Genomic DNA, 19,785 nt, shown 5'->3' with positions numbered 1-19,785 from the left:
TAGATAGATAGATAGATAGATAGATAGATAGATAGATAGATAGATAGATAGATAGATAGATAGATAGATAGATAGATAGATAGATAGTTTTTAAAAAGCACAGTCCGCATGTAGCATCTATACATCCCAAGTGCTGTAAATTGACCTGGAAAAATCCTTTCATATATCTCAAATCGACAGTTGGGTTAGAATTTATGCATTGTTGCTTTAAAAGGTAAATTAAAAACATAAGGCATTTATATAAAACATTTATGTATAAAGTATTGTTTTCTTCATCGTAAAGGCAAATAAATAATTTAGGTAATTCTACATTTTCTAAGGAAATGTGAAAATATAACCTGACCTATTGTCTGTCTGAGTGTTAAAGGTTTTAAATAGAGCATAAAAACATGGTTGCTACTGAGGTTGGATTACAGTTTTGAAAAGTTGTCTCATTTAATCCAAAATATCAACAAACATCGTTAAAGGAGCACAAAGCGAGATCGAGGCTTCTCATGAGAATACATATGTTTGAAATAGGCAACTGTTGGTGTGAACAATCACAACAGTTTAATGAAGATGATAAAATAATGTCCTATTTCATTTTTGGGTTAAGATGGAATAAAGAAGAATAAATATAATGGAGGCACAGTGGAGTCATTGTTTATTTTCTTGCTTCAAAAATATTCTCTTTTACAAAGATGCATGCTCAAAGAAAATTTCTTTTGAAAACTGGCTGTAGGTTCTGACGAGTTTAGAATTAGTTGTGTTCTTGTAGAGCGGTGGTTAGTCATCTGCCCTCCTTCCTTTGCCCTGTCTGCAAGCACTGACCATCTTGTTTTTTTGGGCAGTCCAGGTAGGGTTGCATTCCTGGAAAAGGAACGCACTCTTAAAATCTTATGTAACAAATACCCATCACCTGATACGTTGAAATCCAAAAAGCATTAACATTTATCCAGCTGGGAGTTGGCAGTTATAAATGAAAATGGTGATGTGATCAAAAAGCACATTGGCATAATAATAGAGCACACAGTGTATGCTCTCAGTTTAAGCTAATCATACACTACTTCCATATAGTATCTCATGCAAACCAATACCTTAAATGGTTCTTAAATTGTTAACATTTTGAATATCACTGTAATACAGCTAGTGCAGTATCAACTTCAGACAAACCCCTAAATAAAAAAAATCAAAGGAATAACATTTTTAACTAAAGAAACAAGTATCACATGTACAAACCTTCCTTATTTAAAGGCATTGTAATGATGGGTTATGTCCCAGTTATGAAACTGGATAAAGACCCTAAATAAAACATGCAGATTGTCCGACAAATTCATACGGGTCTGTTTTATCATGTTTTAATGTTGTTGCACAATCCATCCAAGAAAGCAAAAATAATTGACTCTAACACAATACACCTAGTGTTACATCCCAGGCATGTTTCTGATCCTCAGTCATTAACTAATGCTAGTAATTAGCAAATTTGCCCTTATTATATTCAGGGCAGGAACCAGTTTTAATTGAACAGATTTTTGTTTTAGAAAAGAAAAGGGGGGGAAAAAATCACCCTTTTCTCCATTAGATTGCATTGATGAGGAGGACAAAAACACTATTGTTCCTGTGGAGATTGTAGAGGCAGTGTAAAGAGCTGGCAGAGTGTTGGCACAGTGAGTTTACATCCATGTGTGTTCATATAAATGTGAGGGAGAGGAGGGGAAGGGAGCAGCTCTTTGCAGCAGGTTGTTTTGTTGTGGCCCCATGGCCAGCAGATGTCTTGATGCTCCTGGGCATGGAGCACCTCTCTTCTGAGTTTCCTCTCCAATTGACTCATTTACCCACAAAGAAGACTGTTTTGTTCCCTTCCCACATAATGGGCTAATTACTATTTTAATGATTCTGAATATCCTTCTCTCCTCTGTAGCTCTTTGTTTTCAGGCTGCATTTGGATTTTATGGCTATCCTAGGCACAAAAAAAAACTACCTTATAGGTAACCACACAGGTTAGGTCTATATATTAGCTAATATTTCTATTTTAATTTACTGTTAAAACTAAGTATATATAAATATATATATATATATATATATATATATATATATATATATATATATATATATNTATATATATATATATATATATATATATATATATATATATATATATATGAATATACTTGATAAATAAATTTAGAATAATTTGATAGAATTTACTGCTTTGATAGGAGACAAATCTCTGCAGGAGTTCATAATGGTATGCTTTTTAATTACAGCCAAAATCTTACAGTATTTAATTGCTTCTAAAAGATTACAGAGCTACTAGACTATTATCTATTTAATAAACGTTTTAGTTAGAATAAAAATTATGTTTGTAGTAGTTGTTAATTCTCACTGAAGTCAAAATAGGTGGTTATGATAGAAAAAATGAATCATTCACATCTTTTAATTCAGAACTCAGAATCAAGTTTTATTTCCAAGTATGTTTGCACTTAGAAAGAATTTGACTTTGGTGTTGATGGTGCAGACAAATTAGATATATATACAGAATACAGGATCTATATTTATACATAATATAAAACACATAATATACAATATATAGTACTATGTGTGTAGTAATATGTAGTTATGTACTATAAACACAGTAGGCTGTGTGTTAATTTAATGCAGGAGGTCTGGAGATGCTACGTTGGTGTAGCTTCAGGGTCCTGATAAGGGGAGGGAGAGAGGCAGTGACAGTGTCACGGGGGTCTCTGGGCCTTGTTGATAAGGCTGTTAGCAGATGAAAAGAAACTGTTCATGTGGCGAGAGGTTTTTGTCCTGATGGACAGCAGCCTCCTGCCAGAGGGAAGTGACTTAAATAGTTGTGGCCGAGGTGCAAGGGATCAGCCACAATCCTCCCTGCACCCCTCAGAGTCCTGGAGATCCTGGAGAGATGGAAGATTGCAGCCAATCACCTTCTCTGCAGACCACATGACACACTGTAGTCTGCCTTTGTCCTTGGCGCCAGTGTACCAGATGTTGATGGAGGAGGTGAGGATGGACTTAATAATGGAGGAGTAGAAGTCTACCATCACTGTCCTTGGCAGGTTGAATTTTTTCAGCTGCCGCAGGAAGTACTGTACATCCTCTGCTGGGCTTTCTTGGTGAGGGAGTTGATGCTCAGCTCCCACTTTAGGTCCTGTGAGATGATAGTTCCCAGGAAGCGGAAAGACTCCTCAGTGTCATTTGTGGAGTCACAGAGGGTAGTGGGCATAGCTGTGGCAGAGTTCTTCCTGTGGTCCACAACCATCTCCACTGTTTTTAGAGTGTTAAACTCCAGGTTGTTCTCCCTGCACCAGGTTGCTAGATGGTCAACCTCCCACCTGTAGGCAGACTCGTCACCATCAGAGATAAGTTCGATGAGAGTGGTGTCATCCATGAACTTCAAAAGCTTGAAAGCCTGATGACTGATGGTGCAGCTTGATTCTTCTCATACGTTTGTCAGGTTTGTTTGGAGAGGTTTCAAAGTTATTCAAGCTGTGAAGAGGTCCAAGCAGTCAATCTGAAACCATGCTTTGCTTAGAGCAGTTCTGTTATTGTGGGAAAAACATTTGGAGTCTGCGCAAACCAATTAACCTCATTCTACCTAATATTGCCTATTCCATATGTCAATGAATCTTGATTGGCGCATTAATGTGACGTCATGTTTGAACAGGAAACTCAAATTGGGATTCATAGAATTGAGAGTATTGAATTGTTCAGAATGTTTTGTTTTGAAAAAAAATTTCCTCACAGGAACTCCCAATGAAGCAACCCACAAAATCATCAATTAGAAACCAATATTTACACTTGAAACTTTGCAGTTAGGTAAGTGTTGTGCTGCTAATAACTATCAAATCCAGATATTCCTGTTTGGATCCTGAACAGAAAGGCATGATCTGTCACTTCATGTTTTCATTGCTTTAGACAGTGATAGAGTTCTTTACACCACTGCATAAATATAATGTTGAAAGATTTGGATACAGCCCTTTCGTCCATGTCAACCCTATCCAAGGATTTAGGTTCTTGGGTTAATCTAAAGTCCACATGAAGTTTGTGGTGCATTACTGTTGCCATAATGATGGCTACTTCTGTAGATGAAGCATTTCTATATCTACCAATGTTATTTTACAGTACCTACCACTTTGTTTACGTAGTTGTTGCTCTTCTCACTTAAACTAATGTAAATAACATCCAGTGTGATGCTAAGAGTGACCCAAATTTTGTAATGCAGTCTGAATGCCTAGGAGCTGGGGACTGGAGCCTGTACAGTGACAGATTTTGAAGGGTGAGCCAACAGTATGGGCAATAAATTGCAGTAATATGTCACTTAAAAACTATAGTAAGACCCTTTAGGGGCATTTAATCCATAACTAAAGCAGGACGTGTTTCTGCTTTTTCAGAGATGGTGGAGAGGAGCTGTTTCAAGTTAAACCATTGATTAGCAGCTCCCACACTTTGAGTCATTGCCCCACTGCAGGATGTAGGGGATTATATAAAGAAGCTTGATTACTCATTGCATTGTTAGTTATTTTCTCTCCTTCAGGGTAATAACAGTTAACATTAACTGAGATATTATTTGATTTTACAAACCCACCTTGCTTTCTATTTAGGTGTGTCACAGCATAACTTTTTGATTTCCAAAAAGATACAGATATTGCACCAATACCGATATTGACTTAGTAGGATATAAGCACAAATTATATATACTGTTATTATTTATCTTTTAGTTACAAAAAGGTTTTATCAATGGATATTTATCAGAGAACAATATTCTTCATCAGGTATGAGAACAACTGACCACTTGATTATTAAACAATGGGTTGTATAAACCTTTGAAGCTGAGCGTATTTATCAGTATGCTAATAGAGATTCTAGATGCCAGCTGATATAATCTGATTTAATTTTTTTGCAGGATATTGGACTGATATCCAATATCTATATTGGATTAGGAATTCCCTATTTTTGAGGCTGTGCTTAATCTCTATCACTCTTACTTTTTAATGGAATGGTCAACAAAGCAGATCAGGAGCTGGTATTACAGTCTTCATAAGTGTTATAAAAAATATTTTATTTTATAATTTTATTTTTTTACAACCAACAATTTTTGGTTATGTTGATTTAAATAATATGCCTCTAACCACCTTATTTCCAAGTTTAATAGGCATTGATCTAAAATGTTAGTTACATTGAACAAACTGGCAGTAAACAGCTAATGATATTTAAAAAGGTAGTCTAAAAGGACATTTTTTAACATCAATTGTAAGCAAGGTTCTCCTCAGTACAATAAGTGAGATAGCAGCAGTTAATCAGTTGATATTTTTATAGTATTATTAGGATATTATATTATCTATTTTTAGAATAGTAACATGCATCATGATCCTCAAGACAAAAACACAAAATAAAAAATGAGGGAGGGTCAAGTGATATACTTGAAAACAGTTATATTAACCATTGTTACATTGGCTCTTTGGTTGTAACAAGCAAATAGTTTATATTTTAAGAACCATTTTATAACTTGATTAAACACCAGCCCTGGCTGCCCATGAGAGACATTCCATACTACTTATTTTGATCTCAATACCAAATTGTACTTCAGAGACACATACCAATGTAGAGGTTTCTCTGAGTTATGACTTAATATTTTGGACATTTTTTTAAAGACGATACACAAAAAGTTATTTTATCATGATGGTTTTCTAATCCAGAGAATAAATGTAACAATCGTTGATGATAAAAGAGAAGATATGCTGTGGCTTCCCTGATAAAGAAAGAAGTTTTAAATGTAACAGCAGTTTACTAGTGTGCAAAATGATGCCCCTTATAAAGCAAACTCTATGTTTAACAGTAAACTATAACATTGTTTTTTTCGTTTATATCAAAATTGCCACATCACTAAATCTAATGGAATCTTTCATCTAAAAAGATTTTATTGTGTTGTCCACCTTGTGTTCAGATGCGTTAAAACGAATGTGTAACACTTTGATTTCTGTATGTGGCTCTTCCCTTTCCCCGGGGTGAACTAACATAAACTTAATAGAAGTTATAGGTGTTCAAATAAAGAATCATTAATGCACTTCAAAAAAAAGGTTAAATTCCTTGTTGGTACCAAAATTTAAGACCTAACTTAGCTATGTCTCCTAACCTCTTGACACATCTTCTTGAAGCTTTTATTTAGACCTTGTAGCCCAGCCATCTTTCTGGTATCGGGTAGCCTTATTCAGGTCCTATTTTAATTTCATTGAAATTTAAGGATTTTAATCAGAGGCAAAGGAGTTGTCATTATCCAGCATGGTTGCAGGTTGTATGGTGCCTCGCATCTATATTTGGCTCTCTTTAGGCGACAATGATTAAAAGACTCCGACTCCAAGTAAACCATTTCTTCTGCAGAGCCATAATAATGATTTAGATGGTACTAAGTCTTGTTGTATCATCTGCTATTGTAAAGTTGTAAAGTTGAAAATTAAGAGTTAGTTTGCCAGCACTTGAAAGTGACTGACAAGAAATTTTGCACAATAAAAAACTTGAAACTTGCTTGTGTCTATATTTCTGTCAAAAAAGAGGTGGATAGAAAAAATAGGACCTAATGGTTAGAGGCAGTGATGTACCCAGCTAAGGTCGAAACAAACTACCCTGACTTAAAAAGATGTTGGTTAAGCTATTGTTTCCTTATTTTCAATATAATATGGAGTTTAATACATATTTTATATCATTATGATATTCATATTTTATATAAATATTATATTTTAATATAACAACACTGCTTAATTTTGATGAGTGGAACTCTCTTTAAAGCCAAAGTTAAGATCATTTACCCACTAACAGTCTGTAATTTATGCATGTTTCTAGGTAGAATAGTGAATTCTAAACAGTTTAACAAATGAATATCTCACATGGGTTTAAATTGTGCAAAAGATTGGAGGAATGTAACAGGAATTATCAGCGCTAGTTTCAGGAAGTCGGTTTTAAATCTTAGAAGCAAAATAAGGTTTTGACAGAAAAATAACCTTAACCTTGTTGACTAAACCAAATAAGTAGAAACAGTCTTTAAAGTCGAGTCAAAGTCAGAGTTTGTAGCATTTTAAAGAGGAATGAGCCGTCGCTGCCCAGCTGTTGCTCAATAAGCCGTGGCCTCTATCCATTAGGCCTGAGAAGTTAATAAGACATGAGGCAGACCAGACCCAAGTAAAAAATGAAGGTCGTTGAGTCACCAAGCAGGCTGCATCCATCCAGCAGTGCCAACATTTCACACAGCCCACAGGTTCCTGAACCCCAAGCGCTCCGATACTGTAATTTACACTGGCTGACCGCAACGCCAGAACCCGACAGGCTGAAACTATTATGAAACCGAAACCTCTCCCAAAAGCTAACGCTTTCAGATGGACGCCATTTGTCTAACACTTAGCTTTTCCACCTCACCTGTTATCATTCATAAGGTTGATCCTGATCACAAAGACAGACACTCACAATTTCATGGCTACTTTAACATCTAGTTATGTTGTTTTTTTTTGTTGTGCCACACAGAAAACCAATTAATCATCATCGCCTCTCTCACTCACCATCACTCAAATGCCAAACCATTACACTGACAGAACTCTGGATCATTTCCTTGCCATCTTAGGTAATCTCTTAATTGAGTGAGCACTAATTAAAAACTCTTGATAAACAAAATTCATTTACCTTCATCCCTAAGAAACCATCAGTGTGGTTGCATAACATGTGCAGAAAGCCACTTTCAAATTATTGCAGGTATGAAAATAAATGATTTGCAATGGTGCGTCATTCTGGCTTTACTGTCATGCCAGTAATGTCTGATGCACTGCCATGCTCACACTCTGCATGAAGATTGCATGGTGTAAAATAACTACAGATAAGCAATTATTGGTGTACATATGTAATCTTGTATAGTGAGTAACTGGAAGTTTCTGGAATAATCTGAATGTCCCTGAAGCATACAGCTTTGGCATTAGCTAATGCAGTGCCTGCTCAGCAAGTGAGCAACCAAATGCAGACCATACTGATTGTAATGTAGATTCATAGACTGATGATTGCATTTCTTGCTGGGGCTTCTCAGTGTAATGGACCAACTATATATGGGTTTGTTTGTTCTTGAGTGAGGAGGTCCATGGAGTTCCTGCAGGGACTTAACATTAGTTCCATTGATTGAGTCGACCATCTGCCCACCATTAACCCCAGAACCCTCCTTCTCTTTACAGGCTGGACAATTTGCTTAATATGGCCTATGGCGTAAAGAGGTAATTAAAAACTTCTCCCAATGCCAGATGTCCATGTTGACTCGATGATTTTTGAACTTCCTTTTTTTCTTCCTTTTATTGATTTGGTTTTCCTTGTGGTTTCTGCAGTCATTTTTAGTTTGAACTTCGTTGAGGTCAAAAGCATTGTTGTTTTTTTCTATTTTGTTTGATTTCCTTTTTTGTTTTGTTTTTTGCCCGTCGGTTTGAACTGATTCCCTTCCAAGCACATGAGGTGTGACAAACAGAAAACTGTCAGTCTTTGTTTTTAGTGGTGATGAATTCCCTTTGTTTTGATTATGACAAGTGCTGGTGTTGTTTAAATTGTTTTGGGTTGTGTATGTGTATTTAACGAATTTTGTTCTCTGGTTTAAGACTCATCATTTCTAGGTGTGTGCTTTTATTATTTCATTGTATTACTTCGAAGGGATTCAGGTTCTCCTGCCTTCTCATTTTATAGTCACTCTAGGCACCCTCTTCATTATTATAAAATGCACATTTTTTACTATGTAAGAATTGACAAAATTCTACACTGATCTCTTATATATTTGCAGTTTCTGCAAAAGTTATAACATAAGACATGTGATAAGGTTGGATGAACTTGGATCCCTGCTGGAAACAGGAAATGCTGTTTCACTGCAGACAGCTCAAGCTTTGCTCGGCACCGCTCTTCTCAATTTCCTTCTTTCCCATCTTTCATTTTGCTGTCCTGCTACCAAAGGTGTTACATAACTCAGAGCACCACCTACTGTGGTGATAGATGTTTGATGTGCTGACAATGCCATCTTGCATGCTGCAAGCACTAGTGACAGAAGTCAGTTGAATGAAAGCCTCTAAGAAAATGTTATATTTGTTTATTCTATGATGTCCAAATAAGAAGCGTTATTTATAGATTTATAGTCTTATTAGGGGTGGATGGTTTAGCTTTAGAAGGGATGGAATAGGTATCTGGTCAGCTATACTGTTGCTATGCAACCCCTGGTCTCATCTGTAACAGGTTAGTGTTTGGTCCTGCTTCGTCTAATATACTTGCATACATGTTTTCACACATGTACATGCATGAACACTCCCTCCCACATCCTGACAGCAGACATGTTTAGCAACTTCCTTTGAAATAAGCTTTGTTTATGCTTTAACTCGGGCAGGGTAATGCAGAGCTCTTTCTAAATTTAAGAGATAAAAACAGTTTATCTAAAGGTGCATCTGCATAAATTGAAATAAGTAGCTGATTTATCTCAGTAATTGGGAACTTTATCAATTAATCTTATCAATTCTTTTTACACACAGTGATATGTTGTGAAACTGTTTTTTTTTTTTTTTTTATTGGACTTGAATATGGCTTACAGGACATGAAAAAATGGTTTCCTAAATGAAATATTGCTCAATATTGATCAATGAAAAAATATTTTATAGCACAATTGTTATGCTGTAGCCTAGATTCAGACTACAAATAACTGATAACCGATTTCTTTACTGATATTCAGCAGGTTGTGAAAGTCTTTGCCAAAGGAATTTTAAATGTACAAACTTTTTTAACCAATCATCAACAGAAAGTTGACTGGTAGGAAAAACTAGAAAGGGGAATACAAGTAAAAAGTACCATAGAATCGCTGTACTCTAACTTGTCACCAACTGGCCTGACTTAAACCTTATAGAAAACCTAAGGATACCAACAAGATATGAAAAACAGAACCACCAAATAAAAGATGAGGTGGAAACTGTTGTTAAAAACAACCCAGAGTTCTGTAACACCTCAGCAGAACCACAAGCTTATCAGCTCCATACCATGATGTGCTGATGAAGTAATTCATGCTAAGGAGCCTCAATCAACTATTTTGATTCTGGATACAGTGTCTATACAGCACAGTATATAGAATATAATATAGATAAATTAAATCCTATATGAGACTCATTATGCATAGATGTTAAAAAATATTTTCTTTCTTTTGAACTTTTATATTATGTTTTCTGAAAGTATATTTTACTTTGTTTACTAAATGTTTTGGTTACAAATATAAAATCTGGCACAATGTTATTATTAAAAATATCTAGATACACCCTGTATACTTTGTATTAACATGATCTAATCTGACATACATATTTGTAAAATATTACATCTGGCTCAACCAGAGAGCTAACACGTTTGAATGCACGTTTTAGATTTCTCACCATTGACCAAAACGCCAGAGGCAGACTCTGCATGACCAAAGTCATGCAGGAAGGTCGCAGTGATTGCCAACCATATATAGACACAGGAGAGAGAAGGCTTGAGGGTCCATGTGGCAAGCAGCACTATCGATCAGTGCCACGAGCTCTGAAATAGAAGAGACCAGAACACCCTGCAGGAGGGGGAGGAATACACTTTGTACCTTAATGCCACTGGGCTGTAAAGTGCTTCCATTTTCCATTTAGTTTGCTCCCCATTTCCCCCGCCTCTTTTTTTCTTGAGAAGGCTCCTACTCCCAGACAGCTGCAGTAAAGCGGAAATCTCGATTAAAGCACTTCCAATAATGCCTATAGTAGTTTCTTGTAGGGAGCTGGAATAAGAAATTAACCTTTTTATTTCATTTACCTTTTATTTAAAAGTGCCAGGATTTCTTTTCTCCTTTTCCTTTTAGCGGAAAAGCAATTAAGTGAAGTCAACTGAAGAATCAAATCTCTTGCATCGTAAGAAAAAGGGGAAAGATTATGAGGCGAATGAGAACAAATTTAGCAGGCTGGTGCATGATCTTTGATGAATTTCTAGCAATAGTTTGATTCAACAACTTCCTGCAATTTGGCACAGAAAGAAGCCACTTATGGACACAAAGAGAGAAAGTTCATCTGCATGTTCTTCAGCAGAAGTGCAGCTCTGCATAGAAATCTGGGGTTTTTTGACAGCTCTGTGCTCATACTACAAACCTACAAAATATAATTTACCATATAGGTTCTTTATATAATGGCATAGTATGTAGTTTATCATTCACACTTACAACATTTGCAGGGCGAAACTGAGGTTTATTGCCTGTTGAGAGCAATGATATCGATTTTTAAAGCAGGTTTTTTGTTAAAAGCAAGTTAAGTCTTCAATATTAATCCAGCAAATGACTCCCCAGGTGTCCTCATATATATTCAAATAGGGGCCAGATAGGGGGCTGCTGTCTACCACCATGTTCTTAATTTCAATTAGACAGTTGCACCAAAAATACTCAGCATATGCTTCCCACTATAAGCTTAATTTGAAGGGTTGTCCCTATACAAGTTTGAATTTATGATATGATATTGCTGATTTAACTTTGAGTATTGACAGGTACTCAAAGTTATATTAACCCAATCAACACCAATCATATCTGCTCTCAGTACTTATTTTGTATTGTTGGATATTGGAAAAGGCTTGATGAAGTGATATTACTCTAAAGAAGAATAGTCAACAACTATAGGTATAAGAGCAATTTACCCATTTATTATCAAGCAATAGGTTACCTAAACTTTGAATGTATTTCTATAAGTATGGTTATATCAGAGATTTCAGATGAGGCTAATAAATCACGATATTTGTTTTTTTGGCGGACATCGGACCAATATCAATTTCAGATCCAGACAGCCCTTTTGCACAGGATGTTTTACTACCTAAATAAAAGTTCAGTTATAATCTGTTAAAATTAACTGCTTTGACATTTTTTAGATTAAAGGTTTTTAAGATATTACATGCACTTTGGTATTTACGCTTCTTATACTGCTATTAGTATTAGTCTTTTAGAACAACTTACCCTAATGTAAAATTTGATCTGTTTTTGTCTAAACTATGACTTTTAATTATATTGCAAAGTAAATTTTTGTTAATTTTGTACAAAAAGAAAATCTTGTGCATATTCATCGTAAACTGAGGGATATATTTGAAGTATTTTAGTTTCTCTCAACTGAGGCTGAACATAAGTGGTATCTGTAGCCTGTATCCTGAACAGATTTCTGAATAATGTCCTTTGAAGTTCTGACCTGCTCTGGTCCAAATGTTACGAATACCTTAAAAACCTTTGACTGGGTTTTGCTTGGCAGCACACTCAAGATTTGGTCATTGTTGTCCATTTCCTGACAATTTCTTTCCTTTCACTGAACTCTCCGTCCATACTTTTTGATACAATACTCTGTGAACAGCAGGTTTCTTGTGTATTAAATCTCTTCTGCTGCTCACCCACTGTGTGGGAGAGGCCAGGTTAGCTTTCCCATGATGGTGTAAATCCTTGCAAGCCGAAAAAAGGTTCTTTACCAAGAATCTATTTTGATGAGTCTCATATATTGTTCAAATGTTGTGAGAAACTGAATTTGAAGTTTCTATTATATGTGCACCATTGCCATATAAATTTAGATTAATAAAATGGTAAATAAATCATTGAAATGTGTCACTGAGCAAAAAATCCATGTAATGTCACTTTTAAAATTGAATAACTGAAATAAACTTTTCATTTGTAGTTTAGTTAGATACACTAGTTTGAAGACCCTAAGAGAGCTTCATTTTGCTTAAATCAGTTTAAATTGGACCTAACTGAAACATTCTTGATAATCCCTATAATTGCAGTTAATTTCTCTTTATGTCATAACTGGTTGTGTTAAGACTTACCTGCTTATGTCCTTTCCCACCACTCTGCCTCCTCCCTTAGGTTTTCTCCCATCACCATTGACAGCATGACCAGCCTGGTGGGGATGAACATCCCCGGGCACACGGGTACCGGCTGGTGTATCTTTGTGTACAACCTTTCCCCGGATTCAGACGAGAGCGTGCTCTGGCAGCTGTTCGGCCCGTTCGGTGCAGTAAACAACGTAAAGGTGATTCGTGACTTCAACACCAACAAGTGCAAGGGCTTCGGCTTCGTCACCATGACGAATTACGATGAGGCGGCCATGGCCATCGCCAGCCTCAACGGCTACAGGTTGGGCGACCGTGTCTTGCAAGTCTCCTTCAAGACTAACAAGACACACAAGTCCTGAACTCTCGACAGCTAGAGGGAGATGCCCCGAGCCTTTCTCTGCTCCAAATTTGCCCTCCGACCCCTCCCCTCCACCTCCACTTGTCCCTTAGGTCCCTTCAACCACCACCACCCGACTACAGCCATCCAACAGCAGAATTAACTCCGGAACAGAAAGCAGCCTACAGCCCATCTAACAAATTGAACTATAAATGGCTTATATTATAACTTTGGACCTATAAGCCAATGTTGCCTGAGTATTACAAAAATGAAATGATGAAAATGTTGATAAGTTTTTTCGAAGCTCCTGTGATAATGCAGGCTTCTCTTTGTTGTATAATCTTTTTGTTTGTTGTGATTGTTGAATATATTTTCTCTTCTGTGTAAACAGTAGCAAATCCCCGTATTTCAGAGAAGAGAACGTCCTTTTAAGATCAGAGCCTTTTCTCTGTCTGATTCAGGATTTAGTTTTCTTTTGTAAATCCGGATCCACTGTCGTTAGTATTATATACCTCCCTGATCAGTAAAAGGGAGGGGGCTCTTTTTTAAATTGGTGAAACCATTCATTCATTTGTAGCGTGTATTTAAAAGCTTCCCCGTATTGATTATGAATGGGATTCTATAATCCCTGTAACTCAGATGTAGAAAAAAAATATTTCTAACATTGTTTTTGTTTTGTATCGCAAACAAAACATAATGTCTTTCTTCACTGGGATTCAGGGAGATGGGGTGAGGGAGGGGATGGGTTAGCTTTCCTGATGACATGTTAAGTAATTTAAAATGATTTAAAAAAAAAAAAAGACACTGTTGCCAAAGAGAAGATCTCTTTGCTTGGAAAAAAAAATGCGTTTAGAAAAAGATAAAAATAAATAGAAAGAAGATCTATTTTTATAAATGATAATTAAAATAATAATTATTGAAGAATTTTTACAAGAATCTGGATTTGAAAAAAAGAGACAAATATTTTGACTGGCTAACTGGGGGGCCGGGGTGGGCGGGAGGGGGCACCACCTTGTCTTGTCGTTCTGCCGTGGTACTTTATAGGATCAGAGATTGTTGTTTTTTGGTGAAACCGGGTTTGGTCGGGATTTTGTAGAAAGGAGGATTTTGTGAAAAAGACGATGCAAATGGAGGCAGGTGATTTTGGTAATTTTTTCACGTGTACTAGTGCATAATTCAACAGCGATACCCAAAAGGGAAGGGAAAGGGGTCTTTCCGAGGCCTAATAAACCTTATAGTCCAGAGCCCAAAGCAAGAAGACCCTTTTGTCCACTTGTTTTCCTGATTTTAGTCACAAGTCAATATGAGATATCAGTACATAGATATATACACATCTATCCATTTAAAGAGCATATTATACATTATCTATATCATTTTCTTTGCTCTACGTTTGTGAACTTAACATTTGAAGAGAACTTCCTTTAGCGATCAACCGTAGGTGCTATACTACATTATTCACATATCTTAAATATCCAACTTTGTTGTTCTATGTGTTGTTTAAAGAAAAATACTTTGATGTTGGCATTAAATTTAGCTGCTGTTCTTTGTTTAATATTTGTTTAATGTCGGCCCACAAATCCAGTGAGACCATTTCTATGCGGAAGTTAAACTGACTTGGGGCCTTGTAAGAATCACTGAACAAATTTGTACTTTTCTTTTTCTTTCTTTGTTTTGTTTTGCTTGCTGACTTTTAGGTTACTTGCTGAGCGTGATACGTTTGTCAAAATTTAATGATGATTAGCTAGTTCTGTTAGTCTAGATATTTTCCTTAAAAAGGATCTATGACAACTGTGTCTTTATTTGCTGTGTACAAATAGATGATATATATAAATATATATACAGTCTACATTTGTTTTACAATATCTACTGTACTTATCTGAGTTGTCACTGTTCTTTCGTTTGAGCTTGTCTTTTTCATATGACAGTTTATTATAAAGTGGTGGTTGAGTTATTTAGAAAACGATTGTGAGGAAACTGTTCAATTGTTGTCATGTTGCTTGTGGAGAAAAAAAAATTGGATTAACTTTTAAGTTAACTACTGCAGCAAAAGAAACTGAACAAAATCTTAAAGATATAAGTGTATTTGTTTATTTACTTATCTATTTTTAAACTATTTATTTTTTCTATTTATTTGTATTTATTCAATATTTATTAACTTCTTGATTTCTATGTGTATTTATGTATTTATTTGTTTCATTGTCTGTGTATTTGCGTGGTTCTGGTACAGGGAGGGGGGCGTTTCTGAGCAAAAGGGAACAAAGCGACTAGTGGAGAGGCTCATCCAGTAGTCCACTGCACTGAGAGAACTTTTAGTACATTTGTGCTTTGTACCAATATATCAAAATTACAATATAAAAAACCTAAAAGTCAAGAAAACTGAAAAAAATGTTTGGAGGGTTGGGGGACGCTCTTCCCTTATTACTAGAAACAGTTACTCGCTATGCATAACCTAGTTAATAGTTAAATTTGCTATTGCTTTTTTCCTTGTCTTGTTAAAAATGAAATCTCTAGATCTTTTTCAATAAAGTTTAGTCTTATTAGAATGTTATAAACAGTTGTTCTGGTTCAATATAACCTGTGATAAGTTTGTGTAGTTCTAAAAAAGCCACTCCGTCCACACCCTCCCTCCACTTACTACCGCTTTGTGATGAAACCTTATGCAAAAATGTGGGTCTGAAAGCATAGTTTTCAGTTTTCTGTTACAAATAAGAATAAGAAAAAAAAAAAAAACATTTTAACGTACAGCTCTTAGAGACTTTGGTAGAATTCAATTTTTTTGAAGTTTTTGATTGAGGGCCATTCATTGCACTGGACTAAACAAATCATTTAAGAGTCAAAACTTATTTTAAGAATATTCATCATGTTTTCAAATGACACACCAACAAATCTTTTAAAAAGTTGTTACAATTGCACACAAACTGCTATTTGCAGCAGTTGTTGCTATATTTGAGAAAAACTCTGGAAGAATAAAAGGGGATTGTTCTGAGTCTATATTTTATATAATCTAATATGATATATATTGTATATTTTGAAAGGTAAGGGAAAGGTTCCAGAAGTATAAATACAAATAATTTTTTTTCCCGTTTGTTGTTGAGGCTTGAAAACATGAAGGAAGTGTGTTGGGGAGCATTTGAAACTTTCACACGCATAGCTACATCCTTCTCTCCCATCTGGAAAAGCCAGGTCATCTCGATATCATCATACCCATTTTCCTATCACGTCTACACAGCAACAGACCAACCAGACCCCTTCATGCTCCTCACTTGCGTCAGGAGCCTGAATTATGCAACGACCCCAGTAGAATGTTCTGATGTGTGTATTTCGTACTCTGTGTGACTTTTTCAACTCTTAGGATGTGTGAATGTGTTCCCGACCTAAAACCCAAGACGTGCACATTTGTTTGGATGCACATCTGTGCACGTTTGTTACTTTTTGTCGAAGTGAATGTGTCTGTCCGCATACTGGAGTAGATTTCTGTGTGAAGTGAAAACGTTTTAAATGTATTCATTCAGTGCACATCCTTGAACATGTCTGAGTGACCATGTGATGGAGATTTCAAAGAGTGAATGTTAAGTGTGTCTGTGTGTGTTTGAAACATGGGGCTGCGTCACCTCGCTCTATGCCCGACCCCTATGGCTCACACCATCCCCCCATAGCGCCTTATAGTGGCAACCTGCCAGTAGGAACAACGCAGCCAGTAGTGGAGGAGGGAAGGTGAACAGAGGAACTAGGCTCTTGTCAGTTTTCATTTTCCTCCTGAGACGTGTTTATTTACTATCTGAAAAATCTATAAAGAAAATCTTTAAAGACAAAAAAGATGAAAAAATGTTCACAGGGCCCCGTGACCACGGCTCTCTCTACTCTCTCCTGCTTATGTTATTAACACTTATCAATGATGATTATTATGATTATTATTGCTATTATTCTTAGTATTCTTATTATTAATCCAATTACTGCGATGAATGACTTCATGTTATCCTTGCTAGTTTAGGTCATTTCTGAAACTGGAAACAAAATAAAAATCTTGCTGTAAATGTTTGTTTTTTCTTTTTCATAAAACTGTTGTGTTTAAATTATTTGTACTTTTGAATGTTGGGACAATAAAATGAGGTGTTAAAAACTTGGAGGTTGCTTGTCATTAAGAAATTAACTTTCAGATACTTCAACAATCATATGAGGATAACATTAATATACATTAGGGTAGCACAATGTAAAGGCTAGAAGAAATTGCAATATTTTTCTTTTTATGTAACATTGTTTTGGTAAAGGATGCAGACATGGTGGTTTTAAGCAATGCAAATTATCGATCAATGAATTCATCCAAAGTTGATTGAACTTAAATACTGACTGAATAATCAAATAGATGTAAATGTAGGCAGCACAATGTAAAACTATCATATAAAGACTTGGCATGTTGCTCTGACCTGCTGTCATCTTATAGTTATTTGTTTTTGGTTTAATCAAACAAACTGGTGGAAGAGACTTTTTCCTGTTGCTTGCACTTTTAAACGGGTAGTTCCGGTTACTGTCAGGGGAATGTTAATACTTGACTCCATAAGGTGCATTAGACTACAAAAACCTTCACAATCTGCAATGCTTTGGAATGTTGCTAGAATTGCTTTTTCTATCATTATATAAATTTTTTGAGTAATACCCTCCCCTTTTCTGTCAACACATCCTCGTCTTCAAGCAGAGAAGTTGATGCTGCTCTACCGCGCAGCATGGTTTAATGGGCAATATCTAAGCAATGCATTCAACAATTGCTTATGTTTAAAAACACATGAAGCACGTTCTTCATCCTTTTTGACATTAACCAGAGTAAACAATCCTGAACTGGACAATCGGTTGGTTCATGTTTCTGCTTTAGCATGGCTCTCTCCATTCCTTCATTCCTTCTCTTCTGAATAACAGTCAGGCTCTGCTTCATAGTGAACATCAGCACCCTATGCTACTTGGCGGTAACATCACAGCACTGAAAATAAGTACTCTTTATAAATTGATGGAATATATTAAAATTGAAGGAAAGAATTTGAATTTAATAAACCATTAATCGAAAATGCATTGTAAGTTACTTTGCTAGTTGTAAGTTTCAAATGCATTAAAGCTTAACATATATCAAATACTGTATATATAAAGGAACTTTGCTCTACACAAGAAATACTGCCACGACAGAAAATAGAACTGAAATCATCTGCAAAAACTGAACTTTACACATATATTATGCTAACTTGTAAAAACATAAAATATATTTAAAGTTTAAATGCTGGTGGGAGAATAAAAAAAACTGCAAGTTAAGAAAAGCTGCTACCTCCGGAAAACAGAAGCAGTCCTTTACCAGGTCCACAACATTTTCATCCACTTAACATTTGTTTATTCATATATAATGGCTCTATATAGGGGTTAGGTTGGACGTTCTGACACAGCCTTTGCTTTCCCTTCTTTTGTTGATGATGGAGCAATGATACTGTCAGTTCTCCTTTCTCCAGGGTTTAATAATAACACTGAGACGCTGGCATTCACATTCTTTAACTGGTGGTTGCAATTAATAAGTAATATGAAGACCACCCCAACAAGATTGCATTTCAGACAAAATTGAAATTTAGCATTAGCAACTGCTGTATGAACATAGTTTTAAACTGGTTAATGGGAGAGTTTGAGTGTTTAAAAAGGTTAACAGGAAAATATACCTTTACTTTCTTCTTCCCTCCTTTAAGCGCAGGCATCCTGTTTGTTTTTACTACTGGTTCGAGTCCATGGACATTGATGTCTATGGTCTAGTTTAATGATGATCCAAAGTACTTTTTGGATGAAAGTGCAGTTTACTTTTTCATGTGGAAATGAATGTTGTAGAGTCTTGACAAAGACTGAGAGGGGATATGTTTTATGTTGCTCTATGTACAAGGAAAGTCTCCACACACTGTGATGATTTGGAGAAGCCATTAGCTGATGTCCCACCATGTTTCCTGAAGTCAACAGTCAATGAAGCCATTTGCCAAGAAATTATAGAGCACCTTTTGTTGACAAGCTCTACTGATATGGTGATTTCATCTTAGAGCAGGACCTGGACCCTGTCTACACTCCTTAGGCTACCAAAAGCTGGTTCAATGATCATGTTCACTGACCAGTAAACCAGCTGGCCATAAACCCCATAAAGAATGCATTAGTTTAGGGTTTGGTTGACCAAGAGATAGATAAAATACACCTGACAAAACAATGCTGATGGACTAAAATAAGGTATAAAGGCAAGCTGTTGCTGTGCCACAAGCTAATTGCCTCCATGCCATGCTGCAGTGATGCAGTATATTATGTCCTTATTTGGCCCAATTACGTATTTTGCACATAACGGTCTTACATTTCTGTTTATGGTATAATTTATCAGAGGATTTAAAAAAATATTTAACTTATATAATAAATTATAATTGTTTGAGATGAGCCTGCCGATCAGGTCTTTTAATAAGTGTCTGAAACTGGCCAAATATAGAAACCTGTCCAATGAGATTGATAATGGGTTTTTACTTTCTGGACCTAAATTATCCACCATTTGTGAGCAGAGATAAAATCATATACAAAATTTTGAGCAAAACAAGCTGTAAAAAAAA

The 19,785-nt window shown here is 35.9% G+C and overlaps 1 protein-coding gene across 9 annotated transcripts in view; it reads left to right on the top strand.

The window, feature by feature from the left end:
• Positions 1-14,175, top strand: part of elavl4 (ELAV like neuron-specific RNA binding protein 4) — a 96,546-nt gene extending 82,371 nt beyond the window's left edge. For 7 of the 9 annotated variants that reach the window (XM_015379814.1, XM_015379811.1, XM_015379810.1 and 4 more), the window contains 2 exons: positions 8,208-8,246; positions 12,881-14,175. In XM_015379814.1, coding sequence (XP_015235300.1) covers positions 8,208-8,246; positions 12,881-13,208 — 367 coding nt within the window. In that variant the 3' untranslated portion in view covers positions 13,209-14,175. The remainder of the gene's footprint in view (positions 1-8,207; positions 8,247-12,880) is intronic. The other 2 variants (XM_015379813.1, XM_015379812.1) reach the window with 1 other exon arrangement.
• The last annotated feature ends 5,610 nt before the right edge of the window (positions 14,176-19,785 follow it).

The sequence above is a fragment of the Cyprinodon variegatus genome, unplaced genomic scaffold (assembly GCF_000732505.1).
Source record: "Cyprinodon variegatus isolate N-32 unplaced genomic scaffold, C_variegatus-1.0 Scaffold200, whole genome shotgun sequence".
NCBI lineage: Eukaryota > Metazoa > Chordata > Actinopteri > Cyprinodontiformes > Cyprinodontidae > Cyprinodon > Cyprinodon variegatus.
The sequence above is the reverse complement of the archived record's forward strand: the minus strand, read 5'-3'. Positions and strand labels throughout refer to the sequence as shown.